This window comes from Lagopus muta, chromosome 3 (genome assembly GCF_023343835.1).
Source record: "Lagopus muta isolate bLagMut1 chromosome 3, bLagMut1 primary, whole genome shotgun sequence".
Classification (NCBI taxonomy): domain Eukaryota; kingdom Metazoa; phylum Chordata; class Aves; order Galliformes; family Phasianidae; genus Lagopus; species Lagopus muta.
The window spans coordinates 4,837,251-4,859,225 of record NC_064435.1 but is presented as its reverse complement, the minus strand read 5'-3'; the positions used below and the strand labels follow the sequence as shown (position 1 = coordinate 4,859,225).

The 21,975-nt window shown below is 39.0% G+C and overlaps 1 protein-coding gene across 5 annotated transcripts in view; it reads right to left on the bottom strand.

Moving 5' to 3' along the window:
* Window positions 1-21,975, bottom strand: part of TRAPPC9 (trafficking protein particle complex subunit 9) — a 474,287-nt gene that overhangs the window by 244,872 nt on the left and 207,440 nt on the right. For 4 of the 5 annotated variants that reach the window (XR_007376065.1, XM_048940414.1, XM_048940413.1 and 1 more), the window contains 2 exons: window positions 20,651-20,804; window positions 7,675-7,765 (listed from right to left, as the gene is read on the bottom strand). Coding sequence is in view for 4 of the 5 variants with exons in the window: in XM_048940414.1 (XP_048796371.1) it covers window positions 7,675-7,765; window positions 20,651-20,804 (245 nt within the window). In the remaining variant the exon portion in view is untranslated. Of the gene's footprint in view, window positions 1-7,163; window positions 7,187-7,674; window positions 7,766-20,650; window positions 20,805-21,975 lie in introns of those variants that run through there. The other variant, XM_048940416.1, reaches the window with a different exon arrangement.

Below are 21,975 nucleotides of genomic sequence, written 5' to 3'. Positions count from 1 at the left end.
GCGTAAGGAACATCCTTACGCTCCTTAATACCCTGTTATGGCTTAACAGCAACGTTGTAAGCAATATTCCTACAAAGTAACCCCTGCATACATCTTTCGTAGTAGCTTTGTTTTAAAAAGGCAATAATGTTTTTGAAAACACAATATTGAAAGCAAGGTCACTCGCTCACAATGTACTAGGTATATGTGCATGACTCAAACTTGAGTTAACCATTCTGCTACCACAAGATACCGTGTTTTTATTTCCCTTTCATATTAAATTCAATACCATCATTTGGTAATTTCCTCTCCACTGGTATTCCTGCTCTAAGACTGCATTCATATTCTTAAGCATCCTTCAAAATAAACTGTATTTATTAACAGAGTTACTATTCAGTATACCTCTTATGACAGAAATCACCCTATTTCACCAACTTCTTCCCCTCCTTGCAACCTGGTCCTCTGGACAGATGTCTGGAACTAAGTCAGCTCTCTTCCCTGTGCCTTGATTTTACTAAATTGAAAAAATTTATACCAGATAAAGTATATTTCGAAGCAAGAAAGACTGCATTAGATGCCTAAGCAGTGAACACAGAACCCACCTCCCAGAATTACTCAGTTTTTGATATCTGAGCTGATTTTATTCAGCACAGTAAGATAACCCCACAAACATAAACGCAAATCCAACAGTAAGTCTTCACTCCCTGATCACCTACAAAACATATTTTTTCCTACTCCGGTTTGATTTGAGCTCTTCTGCAAGAAGCTTCCCACGGGAAGTTCCATTAGAGACCTGTGCAAACATCAAACACCTTTCTTCACAGCTGAATCACATTGGTAGCTCAGAGCAACACTTAATCAATTTCTCTCCAGTCAATTCAGACAGCTGAACTTCTAGCAGATCTCTGTGTTATTAGTCTCAGAACAGATAACCTTCCTTTCTGGACTACATGTCATCCATTTCAGTTATGGTACTTTGATTTTTGTGATTATCTATCGATTCATGTGCGGTAGCCCGATCCTTTTTTGAAGAGATGGTGGTGTTCATCTGTGAGCCATCAGCATATTTTACCAGGTTACTGTTCCCCCTTTTTAAGCAAAAAATCACTAGCAGTTCACATTGGAAAAATTGCAAAATAATGGTTCTAGACCAATACTTACACTCCATTAGCATTGTTACATTTTGTTTCCTATTATTTGAATCTATATTAGTGGTCAAGAATGTAAATTAATTTTCCCTACGTTAGGTCTGTTATGCCTGTGACCACAACTGGTATGTGTTCACCTCATTCTTGCCAACTTTTTCATCTTGTTTTCTTACCTCCTCCTTTTGAAGAGGTGAAAGGAGAGAGCAGCTGGATGGACATCCTGCATTCAGCCAAGATCAAGACACCACATGCAGAAATGGAGGCAATCTGCAGCTTTAAATTGCTCTTCAAGATTTAAGTTGTTAATTTCATCTAGAGCGATGATGCAGTGGAGCAGGCTGCCCAGAGAAGCTGTGGATGCCCCCGTCCCTGGAGATGCCCAGAATCTCAGGAATCTGAGATGGAGGTAACCACTGGCACTTTACGTGTGGTTTTGTTCATTAATTTTTCACTTCATGGTGTTGTACTTTTCCTCAGTACCTTTTATTTGAAATCACTCCTGATCCATTTAGGTTTGAAACCCTTTCTCTTCAAGTTCCTCTCAGTTTTGGGTAACCAAGGCTTTGGTAAGAATTAGCAACAACAGCTGATTCAAAGCATATCACACAATAGCATGTTTTGACATGTGAGAACATTAATTTTGTGCCAGATGCCCTAGTTTTTATCAAGTTAGTCCTTTTTTCAGTGTACTACCCCAGTCCCTTAACACTTCCCAGTAACTAAAGCATGTTGCTTGTTTGACATTGCCAAAATATCCTCCAAAACAGCCTGCACACAAGCTGTTAAGATACGAAAGTGTTCCCACCTCTCTTATATCTTAAAAATAAAAATGAGAAACCTGAAGTTTTTCCTAAATGGATGAGAAAGGTTGATTTCCTAGTAAAACCCATTCGTTTCCAGATTGTTTCTCAATTTCCATCGTGCTATGAATCAAACTGTAATTCTCTACCTTACAGACAGCATTCTCTTCCATTTTTCTGGTTTCAACTTTCTGTTGATGGTAATAGCCATTCTACTGTAAATCTGAAGTATAATTTAAGAATATTTTAGTTTGATAAATGAATATTTGTAGTATTTCTGAAGAACCAACATTGATATATGCTGCTGATTGCTTCATACTCCCAATCTTATCCCTATATAGTTTATCCATGTGACCTTGTGGAGGGTCTACGAGTGATTTGTTTATTGAAAGAAAAAGCAAAACTGCTTTCATGCTGTTTCCCCTTAAACCTGTTCTTTTAACAACACCAGGACAGCACTGGCATTTCTAACATGGAGAATGAGCAACATTACAGGACTGCTCTGACTAAAATAAAACTGTTAACAATAATCATGTCGGCAGAGATCCAGCTCTTTTAAATGGGCCCTTGGGGACAAGAAGATATCAGGGTGTCAAGATAGCATCCAAAGCAAGAGCTTAGGGAAGTATGGCTCCATCATCTTCTCAATGACAGACACTTTAAAACATTTTCCTCTATATTCAGGACAGGTTGATTTGACACTGCTGCAATCCTTAACAGTTAATAATACAAACTGTGGAAAGAAAGATTTAATCATGGTCTAAGATCAGACTGGAAAATGCAAAATAAAATGGGTGAGTAGTTTTAGTAATTAAGTTCCATGAAATATATAAGCTGTGAAAAAATATTGTGGTTTGATGCTATTTAAAAGAAACAATATCATTTAAATAATTTCTTTAAAAATAATAGCTCCATAAGATGTTTTGTTAAACTTAACCAGACAGAACTTCCAAACAAGCTGTCATGGGCTCCATCTTCATTAAGCACTCCAAAATAGTTATAAATCTACCTCTCTACTGTCTCTTTGCCAACTACCTGGAAAATTTAAAACCATTCTTCAGTTCAGACTTCCTGAGCTTTCTCTAACTACAATATGCCTGCACCATGCAAGCAGACCAACAATTTCTTAGGAGCCAACAACAAAATGTGAAGTATTTTCTGTCTATATGTTAAAAACTAAGATTTTGAATATTAATCACCATTTTCCCTAATTCTGATCTATAGAGCATTCACCAGTATTGTTAGTTTTCCCTCAATTACATGCTGGAAAATGAAATATCCTGCATTAAGAACTGCATTTAACACTGCGATTAAGTTTAATGCTGTCACCTCCAATAAAAGTAACGTTAGAATGGAAGAGTGAAGAATGAATGAAATGACTGAATGAAATAAAAGAATGAATGAAAACTTAAAGCTATTTCTGGATTTGCCTGTGGTGATGCTTGACATTTGGTTCCTAGAAAATGACTGTAAGTACTGTCCTCAGAGTTTACGTATAATCATTGGTTTTGTTATTCAGCCAGTTTCTACAGGGAAAGAAAAGCTAAATGTTTGCCCTATATGTTAGGACATGTAGCCCTTCAAGATCTGTCTATAATTGTAAATCACACTTCTCTAATACACCTTTCACATAGGAAGACCATTAGGAAAACACAAGGTCTCTACTTCGTTTTTGCAGCCAGTGAGGTAAGTTGCTTTTGTTTCACATAGGAGGGGAATTTCAGAAATGCTGCTGTAAGATTTGTGTACAACAAGCAAAATGCTGGCAATCTCTGGTTTAAGAGGTATTTCTCAAATTTTAATGCAGGAATATCCCAGGCCCAGCCTATTCCAGGTTTAATCAAAAGCCTATTTCAAATTCATTCTACTTCAAGTTCAGTAACAACATTTTCTGCATGGCATTTCTACGTTTGATAATTTTGCTACAAAATGCAGGAGAGTACCATCAAACTGCTAACTGGTTGGTCTCCAAATTTTGCTTGCTTGCAAAACATTGTAACATAAATCAAATAAAGATTGAAAAAATACTGCACTGTAAGTAATTACATTTGCTTCCATCTGATCATTTTCAAATCTAACCACAGGATTTGTAAGACATATTCCCTGGAAGAGTCCTGGTTCTCCTCATTAAACTTTGTAGGCTGTGTTTCCTTGACGTGATGATATTAATATATGCAACTTAAAACCACATCTATTTCTACATTTGGTTTGTTGCCCGGCAGTAAAAAGAAAATATGTCATAAATTTCAGAGAACATTGAACTTGCTGGTGTTGAGCAAGATTATGTTTTCCAATTACGTGTGATTTACTAACCTCGCTAATAGACAACTTCATTTTCCACAGATGTCTTAAATCTTAAAATCAATTTTAACTACATATTAAGAACTCTCTCTCCCCCCTCCGACATATTTCCTTTTTTATGATTCTTCATGTTTTAAATACTTTTTTCCTTCTCTAGTCACTTTATCAGATGAAATCACAACCCTCACTGTCCACTAAGAGCCACGTTTTTCCTCCACCTGACAACCTTCCAGGCTGACTTCATTGAATCACAGAATGGCCTGGGTTGAAAAGGACCACATTGATCATCCAGTTTCAACCCCCTGCTATGTGCAGGGTCGCCAACCACCAGACCAGGCTGCCCAGAGCCACATCCAGCCTGGCCTTGAATGCCTCCAGGGATGGGGCATCCACAGCCTCCTTGGGCAACCTGTTCCAGTGCCTCACCACCCTCTGTGTGAAGAACAAAGAATTTCCTTCTAATATTAAGCTAAACCTCCCTGTCTCAGTTTAAAACCATTCCCCCTTGTCCTATCACTATTCACCCTCATGAACAACCACTCCCCCTCCTGTTTATACACTCCCTTCAAGTCCTGGAAGGCCACAATGAGGTCTCCCCAGAGCCTTCTCTTCTACAAGCTAAACAAGCCCAGTTCCCTCAACTCATAGGAGAGGTGCTCCTGCCCCCTGATCAATTAGTGGCCCTCCTGTAGACCTGCTCCAAGAGTTCCCCATCTTTCTTGCGCGGGGGCCCCAGGCCTGGACTTCTAACCTTTACAACAAAATTTCAGTGCTATCAACTTTTAATAATACTCTTTGCCTTGCATTTGATGAAGCAAAGACAGGATTGTCATATTCAGATGAAAAACTATTTCAATATACTTTTATAATTTTAGGAACGTAGTATGAATTAAGCATGTCAAATTTAAAAGTAATCTTGAAGTGCAGATTTTCTAATTCTGAACAAGAGCCAGTCATTTTTTAATCAAAACCATTTAAAATATTCATTCATGTTTCAGTGTGAGCACTTTTAATAAAGTAAACCCTTCAATGTAGCCATCAATATAGGAAAAGCTTTGAATAATCATAAAATCAATTTTGTTGCGCAATGCTGGGACAACATTTCTTAGCTAATACACTGAAAGGCTGCATTACAATGATAGCTCACGTAAGGAGCATTCACACTAAAACGCCAGTTATTCTTTCTACAGAAAAGAAAAACTCAAAGCAAAGCAAGGCTGTGACAACAAAGAGTGTGAAGATAAAAAAAACTCAAGTAGCCGATTGTACCGTATTGCATTCAAGTAACTTAGCAATAACTTCAAAAAATTCAGAAAGGCAGGATGAGAAAAGAACGTTCATAAAATATTGCCCTATTCATTATATACATTAAGATGACAGTTTTCACTGTTAATGGTCAAAGAATATTTAAGATACCTTGCATAAGATTGTCTCATTATTGGTACTCGCCACAGACTACTATCACTAAAAAAGCTGATTTGTGCAAGACAGTTAAGGTCTATAATACATCATATGAAAACACAAAGATTACTTCAACTGGTTGAAAATAAGAGGAAAAAGAAGAGAGAAACAGAGTGTGCATTACATCCTGGAAGACTGGAAACACACAGCATTTTACAATGCCTATAACTGTTGAATGGGAAACATATTCCAGCTAAAATCTACGTTCTGAAAGACAATGCATCTCCTTGTCTAAATGTGAACACACAAAAACTCTTCATTAACCAGACATCTTCATCACTGCCACCTTCTGGGTGGGAACTACTGAGTTGAAAAGACAATCGTTTAAATCCTCATCTACCCCATGCACTAATAAATCAACATCAGCCTGTACATACAATACATACTTCCTGAGGGAGCTCATTACCTTACCACATGATGACTGCATATAGGTTTACCTGGCTGCAGAGTGGTGAGATTGGGGAGCAAATACTATGCCACTGAATATTTGAAATTGTAGCTCACTGAAAGAAAATCCTATGTAAAAATCCTGCTTTTTATTTAAGTTAAATCAGGCACTTAATCAATACCACTCTTTCAATATCTTTTTTCCAGTGAGCTACAGCTTTTACTTTAAGACATCTCTTGTGTTATACAAATAGGATAATATATTCAATAGCAATTTCAATTTGAGTAAGTATTAGGCGTGAAAACAAATGAGACCTGCAAAAAGAGTACTTACATGCATCAAAATACCAGTGAAAATCACCACCTAGGTAGGATTTGCAAATACAGTCCCCATGACTGTAAAAGCCTATTTTATAGGAGGTCTGAATGTGGTGTTTGGCAGCAAAAAGAAGATTAAACGAAAACAACTAAGAAAATTTTTCAACAGTGCAAGAGTACCAAGGGCAGATTTCCAAGCACAGAGCCCAAGCTACAAACAAGGTCAGTGGGACTCAGCAGAACAAAGATGGCTCCCAAGGGACCTGAGCTGTCAAGGCACATGAAATACACGCTGTTTGTTTCACCGATGATGACCAGGGCAATCATCACCATAGACATCATAAAAACACATAGTACCAAATCTTTGAATCCTCTGAGGAGCAGATGACAGATAAGCATGATTCCAGACGAAGATGTTTATGGTGAAAGTTTGACATGTTTAGGACATAACAAATTTAAAACATTACCAGTTTCAACCTTCCCATCCATTTACAAGAGCATTTACAAGAAAGGGATTCTGGGGGACCTTATCAGTTTTAATAGTTAACTCAGACAATGGTGATGGACTGCTGTTCCTTAAAACCAATCCTCTATAGGTCATCAAATTAATTAAAACAAAGAGCAGTGAATTTGAAAACAAAGACTTTGAAAACAATTTTCTTATGGATGCAGCAACATTTTTCCTGCACCTTTCCACGGCAATAGAAGGTCTGGGGATAAAGCGCCACGCGTTCCAAAACAACTATTCTGGCCATGTTGAGAAACTCAGATAGAAGTCACAGTATCAAGACCCTTCAATATTGAAGGAATTCAATAGTTAATTGTTGGAACATCATTCTAAATGCAAAATAAAGACTTACAAGGACTACTAAAAAAACTAGTAATCCAGATATCAATCACGATGGGAAATACGCCACAAGTTATACTGCAACTCCATGAAAATATCTTAGTGAAATTTAAGAACACGCACTGTCAAGCAAAGGGAAAATTTTAGCATCAGCCACCATTCCTACAAAATACTGAGACCACAATTACAGGCAAAAGTGCATACTCAATTTGCACATTTACTATCACTTGAGCAGTGATACTTAAAAGATATACACCTTACATTTCTCTTCAGCTAAATCATAAGCAAAACATCTAATGGAAAAAAAATCCTAGCAAATTCTTCTGTGTTGCAGATCATCAGTGAATGAAAATATTATCTTTCTCATGCTGCTCGAAATTACAACCCAGTACATCCTCAGAAGAAATCATCAACAGATTTTGACATTACTCACCCCACTGGAGAGGAGCCAACTGTAGATGCTCCAGGACCAGTTGATTAAGAACGCCTTCCACGCTTGCTTCCCCTTCACGCTTCAAGGAAGGGTAAATTAGAATTAAGGAAAACTTTGATTTGGAGAGAAAAAGAGCATGCAATATGCACAAATTTTATGACTGCAAATTAAAACTGCAACATCAACATTCATTAATGGTTATAGTTCTATATTTGGGCTTATTACTCAATGAATTGACTAACAATAGGAATTAAAGCTGTTCGTATCTTCAGAATATAAAAATTTTATTCCACTGAGGAGCAATAAATACAAAGTTGCAAAGATAAAAAGTCTCTGAAGTGTACTAAAGAGCGAGGGAAAAAAATGTCTGGAAGCTCTGAAAACGCAGAATCTGGAAGTATGCAGTGCAGGATTCCAATTCAAAATGACCAATTTAGAACAACCTGAAAACCTGAATGATGAAATACAGAACAGAACAAACGTGGGGTAGCTTAGTTTTGAATGATGGCTTGGTGTGAGATCTATGGATATACAAGGAGTGTTATGCAAGGCAGAGAGAGTTTGTCCATACAGGGCGAGCTTCACAACAGAATTGCACAGGCATGTAACCTGCAAGCTTCCCTCCTACACAGTCCTGCATGAACTCAGCAACAAGCTCAGACTGAAGTAAGAAAAAATTAGATCTTACTCTACAGACAGTGAAGAACTGAAATCAACTGTTGGGAGTAACAGAATCTCTATTTGTATCCGTCTTCAAAATAAATTACACAAGTTCTGATATAAAAGGTTAGGTGGCATCCACCGGAACACAAAGATTACATTTTCCAATTAAACAAATTAAGAAGAGTAACTATAAATAATAAATAGAAATTATAACATTAATATAAAGATGATAATGTGGGATGTATCAGCCAACGTGCATTTGTAACAGGAAGAGCATCGGACTTCTTTTTTCAAACTCCCTGACTTCAGAAGGACATGGGATACAAAGGGCTCCGTACAGAAATCAGAATGATTTCGTATTTAGCTGAAGTTTTACATTCACTGACTTTGGCATGGCTTTGTACCACAAGAAGCCCCTGTCTCAGGTAGGCAGAGTAATAGCTGGGGTTGGAAGGGTCTCTGGGTCCATCTGGTGCAACCTCTGCTGAAGCAGGAGCACTCAGAGCAGGGTCCCCAGGACCGTGCTCAGGCAGCTCTGGAAGATCTCCAAGGAGGAGACTCCACAACATCTCTGGGCAACCTGTGTCAGTGCTCTGTCACCAGCACAGCACTGAAATGCACCTTGATGCTCAGAGAGAACCTCCTGGGCTCCAGTTTGCGCTCATGGCTTCTTGTCCTGTCAAAAGGCACCCATGAGCCTGGCTCTGACCAATCTGTGCCCTCCCTTCAGATATTTAACTGCAGGATAAAGTGGACGTGGAGCGATCACAGCTCCTCTATGGCCACACATACAACAGTTAAGCTTCATGAAAACACCCCTTTTCCAACTTAGGAGTCTTCTACTGAGAGAACAGGTGAAGTGATGTCCAAATGTAACAACAGGGTGAACTCCTAGGAAGATGCCTCAAGGCTTCATCCTACTACTCCAAAAAACTGGAAGTATCTTTCTCAAAAATAATCAAGCAAAGGTAGAGGAATCTATGAGCTCAAAAACTCTACAAGGAGCGGTACATCATCTGAACCATGAACTATGTTCTCATCTGCATCACTGAAAAGAAAATGAAAGTACTGAAGACAACTGATTTTTAACACGGGACATAATTTTACAGGCTCTCCAGGAGGCTTCAAAAAAATTCTTGAAATCTCACATTAAAATAAGATCTACCAGCTAGTGGCTGAGACTCAAGAGCTCAATGAGATGACAGAAGAAGGGAATCAATACAGTTCATACCATTCTTGCAACATTTTTTTGTAATAGCCCTTCTTATGATCTGAGAAAAATGTACTAAATAGCTTTAATTTCCCTATAAGGTCTACAAATGAAGAATTCACAAGCCCTAAGAAAAAAGTCTGAAAGCCATAAACAACACTACACAAAACCAAGTATTTGGAAAATCCAACGCAGTTGCCTGCCACCTCACAAAAACACTGCTGCTGCAAAATAAGACCCAGGACACCAGCACAGCAGAATAATTTCCATAAAGCAAATTATGGGATAGCGAATAAGTAACAGGAAGTACTTCAAAGATATGGCAGATAAATAATTCTGTTATCTCATCTCCAATCTAGGAATGTAATGAGAGAAAACACCAATTAAAAAGCAGGATTTTAAAGAAGTTTTAAAACAGAGCAGCAGCCAGTAACTCTAACGTTAAACTAACTTAACTGTAATTTACTTAAAATGGCTCACAGTGGTGCCTGGAATATTACAATTTTTTACTGCTTAAATGTCCATGGAAAGCCTGATGTCTCAGATATCAACACAACATGACTATTATATATATAATAGTCATGTATAATATACAGCTGATTCTCCAAAGTTTATTATTGGTAAATGATATCAAACCAGGTCCACGCATTCCTAAGGAAAACGTATTTTGTTTTTTGCAGTTTCAAATTCAACACATCTGCAGGTTATTTCTACAGCCAACCACCTCTTGAACTTGATGCAAAATGTTTTCCTATGCATGTGATATTTCCGTAACAGACATAAAAATATGAAATGTCCCTTCAGGTGAGTGGAATAATCAGAAGAAAGTCTATTTTTTGGCCATTACTCCCAATGTATGGCAAGTGTTTACAGGGATTTTAAAAGATAATACACAGCTATACTTCAATTAATAAAACCAATGACCTGCTCACACTTTTTAAGCCCTTTGTCCAGGTTCTGCTCCCTGGTACAAGACAACAAAATATTCCCTGGAACACTGAGTTGCACAAACTAATTCAAAAAACAGCAAATCCTCTACAGTAATACCTAAAATCTTGCCCGCAAAGCATCCTGTATCTTAAGTCCAGGTCAAGCTCTGCTGCCAAGCAGACTCAAAGGCAAAAATCAGCGAAACAGAGAAACCTGATATGGTTAGATGGTCTGAGCATGCCTAATGGTTACAAATAGCACTGAATTTCAGTAGTACTGAGATCTTTGTCTCTTGACCGTGCCAATACTGAGCAAACTGAACAGTGCAGCAAACACATCACCTTGTAAGTGAAAATTAACCAAAACATTCAGAGATAAAATGACAGGAAAAAGAGAGGACAACTTAATTCAAGTTTGCTTATTTCTAAGCTAAGACTTTAGATATCAATGAAAGCAAAACAGCTGAAGCAGGGAGTGCTATTATAGCCTTCCATTGCTTGCTCACAGCGCAATCTGATAAGTGACAGAAGACTAAGATCCAGAATTCAAAATTCATCCAAAAAACAAAACAAAACAAACAAAAAAAAAAAAAACAAAAAAAACCCCCAAATCCCCCCAAAAACCACCAAAACCAAAACCCTGCACAGATACAATGAATTACAGGCTGTTGAAGTCCAACACTGTACATCCATCTACTCATAAACCTACACACATTTTGCTGAATTGTCAGTGCCATCACAAACCTGCCATTCCACTGCAGTCCCATTTTTAAATGCCTCTCATCTCCTGGGTCTCACTTCCAATAGCCAACTCTTTGTTATTAACAGCACATGCACCTGTCTGGAAAGAAATAGATGACTTCCAGTTTCAAGTGCAACTCTTTAGGCTTGGAAATTCAAGATATTTTCATTTGAACAATAAGACTAGTTTCAATCAGGGCCTCAGATCCAATGAACACACCAGACAGCATTAGAAAAAAGTAATCCAATTTCATCATGTAGACACCTTTATTTCAAGTTTTTTAGCAACAGACAGTACCCAACGTAAACTGTCTCATAGTGAAAACCTGAATGACAGTCAAATGAACTAGTTACTTCCCCTACAAAAAATTTAGTCTTTTATACTATCTTGGTTGTCTGGTGTGTGGCTGGGTGCCTACAACTGTAACGCAGCACGTTACCCAAAATCTTCAGCCTAAAAAGACAGGCCAGTTTTTGAAAAGATTTCTATATAACAATTTTCCAGTTGTATACTAGGAACAAAAACATCTCAGAAAGAATAGTGAGGCATTGGCACAGGCTGCCCAGGGAGGCGGTGGAGTCACCATCCCTGGATGCATTCAATAGATGTGTAGACGTGGCACAGACAGCCAAGGTTGAGTGGGCATGGTGGTGATGGGCTGATGGTTGGACTGGATGATCTTAGTGGTCTCTTTCAACTTCACTGATTCCATGATTCTGTGATTAGTGATTTTTTTCTCTCTGCCACGCAGAATTCCACATCTAGCATCTTTCCAAAACAATTTATTTTCAGTAATCTGTTTTTGAGTTCTTTTGCAAAAAAATACAGGTGGAAGCATGCACATAACCGTAAACAAATTAGCAAATGTTCATAAATAAGATTAAACTAATGAAAAACAAATCTAGATGATTAATGATCAGAGTTTACTTATAGCAGTAGTCTTAGCCATATTTTAAGCTTTCTACTTTATTATTATCGTGGTACTTCATTATTAAAACTAATTATATGCAGTTAGTGAGTTTCCTAACTACTGCAAACTACTGCTGATGTTAAGATGATGTATGGGAATATAAAGCTCCATCTAATGAAAGTACCTCTTAGGAAACCTTTACAGATTTTTAAGAGTCAAAACATGTAACGTTTTCCTAATGGGAGATTCATAATTATGATCAATATGAAGTCATTAAAAGCTGAACAGACAGATATAGAAGTGCATTTCAGTAACAGTTACCAGTGGTTTGCTGTCAAACCCAGAGAGAATATCAAAGGAGATGACTCAAGCTTCTGTCCAACGCTTAAAAATTCTGATTGGCTACTTGGACAGTGAAATACAAAAACATTTATGAAATTTACATATTTGGAAAAGATATGTCAGTGTTCAGAAACTTAATAAATGAGGGGAACTTACAGAAATCAGATGAAATTAAATGAAAGCTGGAGTAATGAGTTGGTTATGTGTGATTGGCAGCCCTGACCACGACAGAGCGGGGGTTGGAACTAGATGATCTTTAACGTCCCTTCCAACCTAAGCCATTCTATAATTCTGTGATTCTATGCTCAAAAGCAGTCAAACACAGGATACTTGGAAAAAAGATACTGGCCTCAGAGCAAGCATCGTATCTGAAACATGAGTTATGCAGCCTTTATTCCACGAGAAGCCTCACCTTAAGTATTGCTTCCAACTTTGGATTCCACGTACCAAGAAAAGAATAGCTACACTGCAGAACAATACCAGCAACATGACTGAATGAAAATGCAATTAAAAAAGAAAAAGATAGCAATTAAGTTTAAATATAGAAAAGAAAAAAACAGTGGAAGAAACATGGAAGACAGTTTTTAAAACTGTAATAAAATATTTCAAATACGACAGACTTCACAGAAATCACAGAGATTAATGCTGAGGTTAAAAAAAATGTTAAAGATTGAGCATGATACTTAAGGTAGCATGGAAAATCTCATTTTTAAGGCCTTTTAGGGCTAGACTCAGAATATTTTCATGAGTGTGATTCCAAAACTTTATCGTCTCACTTCACTGAAATTGAAGTACATTCACAAAATCTGAAAATTTCTCAGTCTGAAAACCAAACCTGTTGAGAGTAAGAGACAGGGAGAGGAAAAGGACTTTATTTTTCAGCAGCCATTTTCTTATCCAGTTCACTGCATGGCTGTACAAATCACAGAACAACCTGCAGTGGAAGCCAACTGCAGATGTCACTGCACAACCCTATGTTCAAAGCAGTGAAAACAGTACATCATCAAGGCCTTGTTCAGATGTTTTCAATACCTTCAAAAACAGCAATATTATAGCACCTATTGACAACCTGTTCTACTACTGGATTGGCACTGTGCAAAAGTTTTTTTCCCAGTGCCTTACTGGAATTTGTCTGGCAGCAACACGCTACACTCATCCTTTCACTAAGCATCTCTCACAGTCTACTTCAGTCTTCAACACAACCACCCCTTAGGAACTTAAAGAAAAAAACCTGATCCCCAAGAATGGAGGTCACAAGGGCAGCCTAATCATATTGGTAGCCTCCGACATCATAGTTTCAATATCTCTGTCACACTGAGAGATCAAAGACATAATATTCCACATGCACACATGGAAGTGTCAACGGGACAGTGGTGAGGCACTGCAACAGGTCACCGACACAAGCTGTGGGTGCTCCATCCCTGGAGTGGTCAAGGCCGGGCTGGACAGGGTCCTTGGCTACCTGATCAAGTGCCTGAGTTAGTGGGTAGCAACCTCATCCATGGTGGGGGTTTGAACTAGATGATCTTTGAAGTACCTTCCAAGCAGAGCCATTCCATGATTCTCTAACAGTCTTTTGTCTTGTTGCTGTATTCTCATTTGTGCAGGGCAAGACACAGCGAGCCTTCATCCATACAAGGATACGTCACCAACTCACAGATGACAGGAACCAACGTCCTTTTTTTCTAGCCATCTAGTTCCTAGTCTATATTAATGCACAGAACAGCTCCACTGCAGGTGCAAGAGTTTCCTCTTTTGTTGTTGAAATTAATAAGGTTATTCCAATTCTCCATCTTGCTCTGAATGGCATCCATTCCCTCCAAGTTTCTAAGTCTCTGCAATTCAGGCATCCATATGCTCCCACACATTTATCTCTTTTCAGTTGTTCTCCCACTACTGTACAGGCTTTGGTGTCCATCCTTCGAGGTATTAAATTTAAAGCCAGACACACAAGACTTGCCAGTCTGCCAGCAAAGATGTTCTTATCTCACTTCATCAGGAGGGTTGAGAAGAGGCACCCAGAGTTACAGGATGGGGATGGACTGGTCCCCAAGAGTTAGTCAAACAAAAATAGACACAAAAGTAGAGCATGAATGACTTTGTGATGCTATCTCTAATTAAACCTTTCTGTGCTTCCCACAAAAAATCCCGCCAGCCAGCTGAACATTGATAAAACCTTGCATAATTTGCATTTCTTTTTGAAAAAAAATGCAAGGATTTATCACTGTTCAGCTGGGGATCACTTGTGTGTGACCAAGCTTCTCTGAAATGAGTGTGAATATATCTGAGTTTCTTCAGTTAAAATGTAGAATGCACAGATCCATGGAATATTCTGAATAAGAAGGAATAGTGAGTCTAATAAAGGGCATAGTGTGTAAAGAGCATAAAGAAAGGCATAACCTGCCCTTCAAATACCACATGGAAAATGCAGTGTTTTTTAACTCCAGATTCTGAAGAAACCAGGAGAAGGAGTATCAATATAAACATGAAGAGGGGTGGCCAGCAGGGACAGGGAGGTGATTGTCCCCTTCTACTCTGCTCTTGTGAGGTCCCATCTGGAGTACTGTGTCCAAGTCTGAAGCCCCCAGTACAAGAAAGACAGGGAGCTGTTGGAGAGGGTCCAGAGGAGAGCCATGAAGATGATCAGGGGTCTGGAGCACCTCCTCTACAAAGACAGGCTGAGGGAGCTGGGCTTGTTCAGCCTGGAGAAAAGAAGGCTGCGGGGTGACCTCACTGCAGCCCTTCAGTACCTAAAGGGAGCCTACAAACAGGAGGCGAATCAAGTCTTTGAAAGGGTTGATAACTGCAGGACAGGGGGAAATGGTTTTAAGTTGAGGGAGGGAAGATTTAGGTTGGATGTGAGGGGGAAGTTCTTTACAGAGAGAGTGGTGAGGTGCTGGAACAGGCTGCCCAGAGAGGTTGTGGATGCCCCGTCCCTGGAGGTGTTGAAGGCCAGGTTGGATGGGGCCCTGGGCAGCCTGGTCTGGTATTAAATGGGGAGGTTGGTGGCCCTGCATGTGGCAGGGGTTGGAGCTTCATGATCCTTGAGGTCCCTTCCAACCCAGGCCATTCTGTGATTCTGTGATTCTAAGAAGAGGCAGAGCACTCAGAACCAAAGACAGCACTCTGTAGACTTTAAAGAACACTTGTTACAGATGCCTTGATCCAAGAGACAGAATGCATAGAAGCTCCTTGAAAAAAATATAAATTTTGTTTAAAAATATTTATAAAACATGAATAGAAGCACAAGTTGAAAATATTAGCCACCTTAATACTACATGTGCTCCATCTGTTCAAATCCTGTTTTAAAATAATAAACCTTGGTTGTTAAGCTGAAACCAGATGCCATCTACCAGATGCTAAAAAACAAGACAGCATGTTCTTAATTTAAATTATCTCAATACACCTATAATCTCAATGACACTCTAAGTTAAATTACTTCAGAATTTTTTCTTAATTGAAACAGCATGGCAGTAAGCTCTCACTGAAGGTCTATTTTCCTACTAATTTTCGTTCTATCAAAAATGTGCAGAGGTTAGAATGAATAATATGCTGTGTTGTCTTTACCTCCTGCCTTCAGCCCTCCAAAAGTATATGAAAATTGATCAAGTATTACATTACTCTCATAAATGAAGCACTCAGAAATCTCATCACTTCAAGTCCTGAATATCTGAATAAATAAAGCAATGGAAATGTACTTTTCATATTGGAAGATATTTTTGATGCTCCTAAATACATATAGATACAACGTGAAATCCTCATTATTTGTAACTGGTTTTGGCCTTCACAGGGATTCTATATAAACTTTTCACTGCAAAGAATGTTAAAAGGATGTTAAGATACTTGAAAGTATCCAGAGGAGGGCAATGAAGATGGTAAAAAGGCTGAAAAGCATATCCTATGAGGAGAGGCTGAGAACACTTGGGTTGTCCAATTTGGAGAAAAGGAGGCTGAGATATAACCTCATTGCTCTCTGCAACTTCATGGAGAGGGGAAGAACAGAGGGAGGTGATCCCTATTCACCCTGGTAACAGATGACAGGACATGCAGGAGTGGCATGACACTGTACCAGGGTAGGTTCACACTGGACATTAGGAAAAATTTCCTTACCAATGATGGTGATGAAAGACTGGACCAGGGCTCTAGCAAGGTAGTTGATGCCTAGAATCATAGAATTGCTCAGGTTGGAAAAGACCTTAAAGATCAACAAGTCCAACCATAGCCTAACCACACTACCCTAACTCTAACAACCCTCTGCTAAATCCCTGAGCACCACATCCAAACTGTTTTCAAACACATCCAGGGATGGTGATTCAACCACCTCCCTGGGGAGCCTATTCCAGTGCTTAACAACCCTTACTGTAAAGAAGTGTTTCCTGATATCCAACCTAAACTTACCCTGGTGCAACTTGAGGCCATTTCCCCTCGTCCTGTCACCTGTCACCAGTGAGAACAGACCAGCCCTGCTCTCACTGTAAGCACCTTTCAGATATTGGCAGAGAGCAACAAGGTCTCCCCTCAGCCTCCTTTTCCCCAGACTGAACAGCCCCAGTTCCTTCAGTCTTTCCTTGTAGGCCATATTCTCCAAGCCCACTATAAGCCTTGTTGCCCTTCTTTGAACCTGCTCCAGCACCTCCATGTCCTTTCTGTACTGAGGTGTCCAAAACTGAACACAGTGCTCGAGGTGAGGCCTCACCAATGCCGACTACAGGAGCAGGATTACCTCCCTGCTCACCACACCATTCCTGATACAAGCCAGGATGCCATTGGCCTTCTTGGCCTCCTGGGCACACTGCTGGCTCATATTCAGCCCAGTGTCCGTCAATACATCAAGGTCCCTTTCCATCAGGCAGCTTTCCAGCTACTCCTCCCCAAGCCTGTAGGGTTGCCTGGGGTTGTTGTGACCAAAATGCAGGACTGGACGCTTGGCCCTATTGAAACTCATGCAGTTTGCCTATTAGTGTTCCAAAAGGCACTTGGTCAAGGCCCTCAATAATATGCTTTAACTTTTGGTTAGCTCTCAAGTATGCAACCAGTTGGACTAGATGATCTTTGCTGGTCCCTTCCAACTGAAGTATTCTTTTCCATTCAGTGTCATCCACACACATAATTTGAAGCATTTGTTCAGGTGGTGATTTCATATACTATCAAGGAAATACTGTAATGATCTAAGGAATTGTAAGCTTCTTACCAAGCTCACCAAGTTGATTTACATAAAAGGTAAAAAAAACTGAGCTGATGGTATTCTTACTGTTTCTACCATACATCCAATTCTATTTTAAGATGAAAAACACCTGGTGCAGGAGATACTCATCAGCTTCTCTTTGCTTACTTAAGAACACTGAATCTCTTAAATTCTAAACTACTGAAGGGAAACAAAGCTTACAAAGGTAAGCTATCTATCTTTATGTCTAAAATAATAACTGCTGGCCAGTATCAAATTATTCTAGTGGAAGGACAGCTTTCTCAGAAATTAATTTTCTTAGACTTAGCCCAAGTGAGAACTGTGCTGTTTTGTTTTTTTCCATAGTTGACACCTAAATGTTGCTCTAAGAAATAAAAAGATCAGAAATGGACTTATTGGGTGGACTATTCAATGGATGAAGAAGTGGCTGCAGGATCAAGTCCAGAGAGTGGTGGCTCCATATCTGGACGGAGATCAGTGACGAGTGGCATCCCACAGTGGGCAATGCTGAGACTGACACTCTTTAATATCTTCATCAGTGACACTGACAGTAGGGTTGAGTGCACCCTCAGCAAGTCTGCTGATGACATCAAGCAGCGAGGTGTGCTCAACACACCAGAAGGATGGATGCCATTCAGAAGGACCTAGACAGGCTTCAGCAGTGGGCCCAGGTGAACCTCATGAGGTTCAACAAATCCAAATGCAAGATCTTGCACCTGGGTCTCAGCAACCCTCATTACCAATACAAACTGGGGGATAAAAGGACTGAGTGTAGCCTTGCCTCCCCGGAAGGTACCAGGGAGTACTGGTGGATGGCAAGCTGAACATGAGCCAGCAATGTGCCCTTGCAGCCCAGAATGCCAACCATATCCTGGGCTGCATTGAAGGAAGCATGGCCAGCAGGGTGAGGGAGGTGATCCTGCCCCTCTGCTCTGTGCTGGTGAGGCCTCTCCTGGAGGACTGCATCCAGATGTGGAGTCCTCAATACAGGAGAGAGATGAATCCATTGGAGCGCATCCAGAGGAGGGCCACAAAAGTGATCCAAGGGATGGGACACCTCTCCTGGGAGGGCTGGCTGAGAGAGCTGGGGCTGTTCAGCCCAGAAGAGAAGGCTCAGAGGTGACGTGATAGTGACCTTTCACGACTTAAAGAGGAGCTACAGAAGAGGACAGACTCCTTAGCAGGATCTGTGGTGACAGAACAAGGGAAATGGCTTCAAGCTTAAAGAAGGTAGATTTAGGTTAGATATAAGGAAAAAGCCTTTTACACTGAGAGTGGTGAGGCACAGGTTGCCCAGAGATGTGGTTGATGCTCCATCCCTGGAGACTTTCAAAGTGAGCCTGGATCAGGCCCTGAAAACAACCTGATCTAGCTGTGCATGTCCCTGTTCATTGCAGGGGAGTTGGACAAGATGACCTTTAAAGGTCCTTTCTAACTCTAAGGATTCTACGATTCCATGGAAGATTTACTCTAATTGAAACATGAAACATACCAAACAACATGTGTTTCTTCAAGAATTTTTAAGCACAGAGATGTAATTCAGTGCCTTGTATGTTAGAGCACCTTTCATTCTAGGAATAAAGAAAATATTCACAACAAATCTTAAAAGCACTGAAACTAATTCTTGCACTTAATTTGACAAACAGAATTTCTGTATTATTTTCTTAATTTTCTAAGGCGTTGACTTATGTGTCAGCCATGATAGCCTGAATATTAAAACTGGGTTTAAATACAGAACACCAGAGATATGTAAACAGTGTTGCTCAGCAACAGGAATGAATGAGGATGTAGTTTTACACCCTGACAGAATTAATACAACTGCACATTCAATTCTGACATGAGAATTCAGCTATGCTATCAAAGAATATTTATATCTCTCCATAACAGAAAAATTTTCTGAGCAAGTTCCAGTTAAATATTGACATTTTTGCACAAATGGAATTCTTTCTGAAATGTTGCCTAGGGAGTCTGGATGGAAATAGGCACTAGGAATCTCATTTATATCACACGTCTTCCCTTTGACTAATCCTGTGCAGATTTGTGCAGCTTTAATAATTAGGAATTAAAAAAAAAAAAAATCATTTCAGATCACTAGATAAAATACAATTATAAGCACAAAAACACATCTCTAAGGACAAACCATGATTTGATTGCCACTCTTCTCTCAATTCCTGGCATCAAGCAGATGTGAGGATAATCTGAACAAAAAACATCAGTCTCCTGAAGGATGCTGAGTATCAACACACGATTTGGGGGAATACTGGCTGCAGGGAATGTTTCCCTGATGGCAGGGAAAAAGTGTATTTCTGAAAGCAAAGTGTAACAGTTTAATGGAAATCATAAAATTTACAAAAACACCATTGGCTTATTCTAACTCTAAACTGAATGCATGTGAAAGCTGCTTAATGTAAACTCTTAGTGTTAATAAAAGAGTATATTACTGCATTTAGAATTATTATGAGGATTTTATGTTTAGGATGACTAAGTCATCACTGAAGTCCTTTCTAAGCCTTAAGACAGCTATCCAAGATTAGATATATTATTACACCTGTTAAGAAGACTTAGAAAGAAATTATTCTAATATGTTCTGATTTGCTGAAATTTAATTAAATATATGAAAACTTTCTAAACCCAGCTTCATGTATTTCTTTATGAGTCACTTACACAGTGTTGGGAGAGAACTGAAAATTTTGGCTGCATAAAACTACTTCTCATCAATTCTATGCTTCCTCAGTTCCCTAAATGTTGGGTAAAGCATACAGGGTTTCAATATGGCTCAATGATTCAGAAAAAAAACCCTATTATAGTAAGATCCAGACATCATCTAAACAACATACAGTACAATTAACCTTAAACAGTCTATAATTATTATAAGGTTCATAGTTATAATTATTTTTCTTTTCAGTAACACTTACAAAGTGAGTTCAATTATTAAATAAAATGTCATAGGGCACCTATTTATGTATTTTTAAAGCAAGTAGTTATGAAAGGATATAATTTTCCAGCAAATATCCAGCTTGCTGTTAATTTCCAGACCTTTTGCCTGTTGTCTTTCTTCCTCCAGCTGCTTTGCATTCGCATACGGTGTCCCATCTGCAGGAGGTTCTGGGAAGCTCTCAAAATTGAACTTGTCAACTTGAATAGCCATACTGTAGCAAAAGGGGAAAAAAGAGAAAAATAAAAAGGATTTTATTTATAACAACTTTACAAAATAATATGTACAAAGGTGTGTCCTGACCCAAACATTCACTTCGAAAGCCACGTGCACTTCTCTGCTTTTACAAGCCCACTTCCTACCTTTCCCACGGAATTTTTCCTTACAAAACTCGGGAAAGAATGACAAAATGATGTCAGTACTAAGTGTCAAATATGACCTTTCTCTTCAACTTTGAGAACGTATCTGCTTCTGCTTAATGTATGTTAATGAACTACAGGCCATATTAATTTCAATACCATAGTATAATTCATCAGTACCAAATGGTTAAATAATTGTTTTATTAAATGTATGGTGAGACATAAAAGCAAATTAAATTAAATATATTATGTTGTAATGCATACTAAATACTTATATGTTAAACTAAAAATCGCTAATCTAATTTAGAAGGCAATTTAGAGCAGCTCACATCACATGAAATGTGGTTATAGCAGATCTAATATACTGTGCTGCCAAAACAGCTTTCATTTCCTGAATCGTCCGAAATAGAAAAATAATTAGGGAAGAATTAAAATATATTGCTCTTGAGATGACTTTGCACTTAAGGAAAACACAGGACCAAGCTACGGCTTTTTAGAACCACTGATGATGAAATGCACCTACAGTGGAATAGAGGTGTGAGAAGGGCATTTCACAAATTACATAGGATTACTTTTACTCTTTCTCTATTTCTGCATCTATCAATGATAGAAACATATTCCAAATGTTGCCGGAAGAAAAATAACAGAAATCGACAAGAAAAGGCTTTGAAATCCCACCAGACCAGAAGATATTTTCTATAACTAGCATTAATTATCACAGAATGGATTGGATTGGAAGGGACTTCAAGGATCACCAAGCTCCAACCCCCTGCCACAGGCAGGGCCACCAGCCTCCATATCTAATACTAGGCCAGGCTGCCCAGCTTATAGAAGATGCCCAATTACAGAAAACGTTGAGCTCAAAAAAAAGCGAGGAAAGATTCATAAAAACAAGGAATCATCCAAAGCTTAACAAGTTTACTGTGGAAAGGTGAATTATAGGCCCATCATGCATCACCCCCAGAAAAATCTTAGGAGAAGTCATTAATGTTCCATGGCTTCCTTCATTATTAATATACACAAATA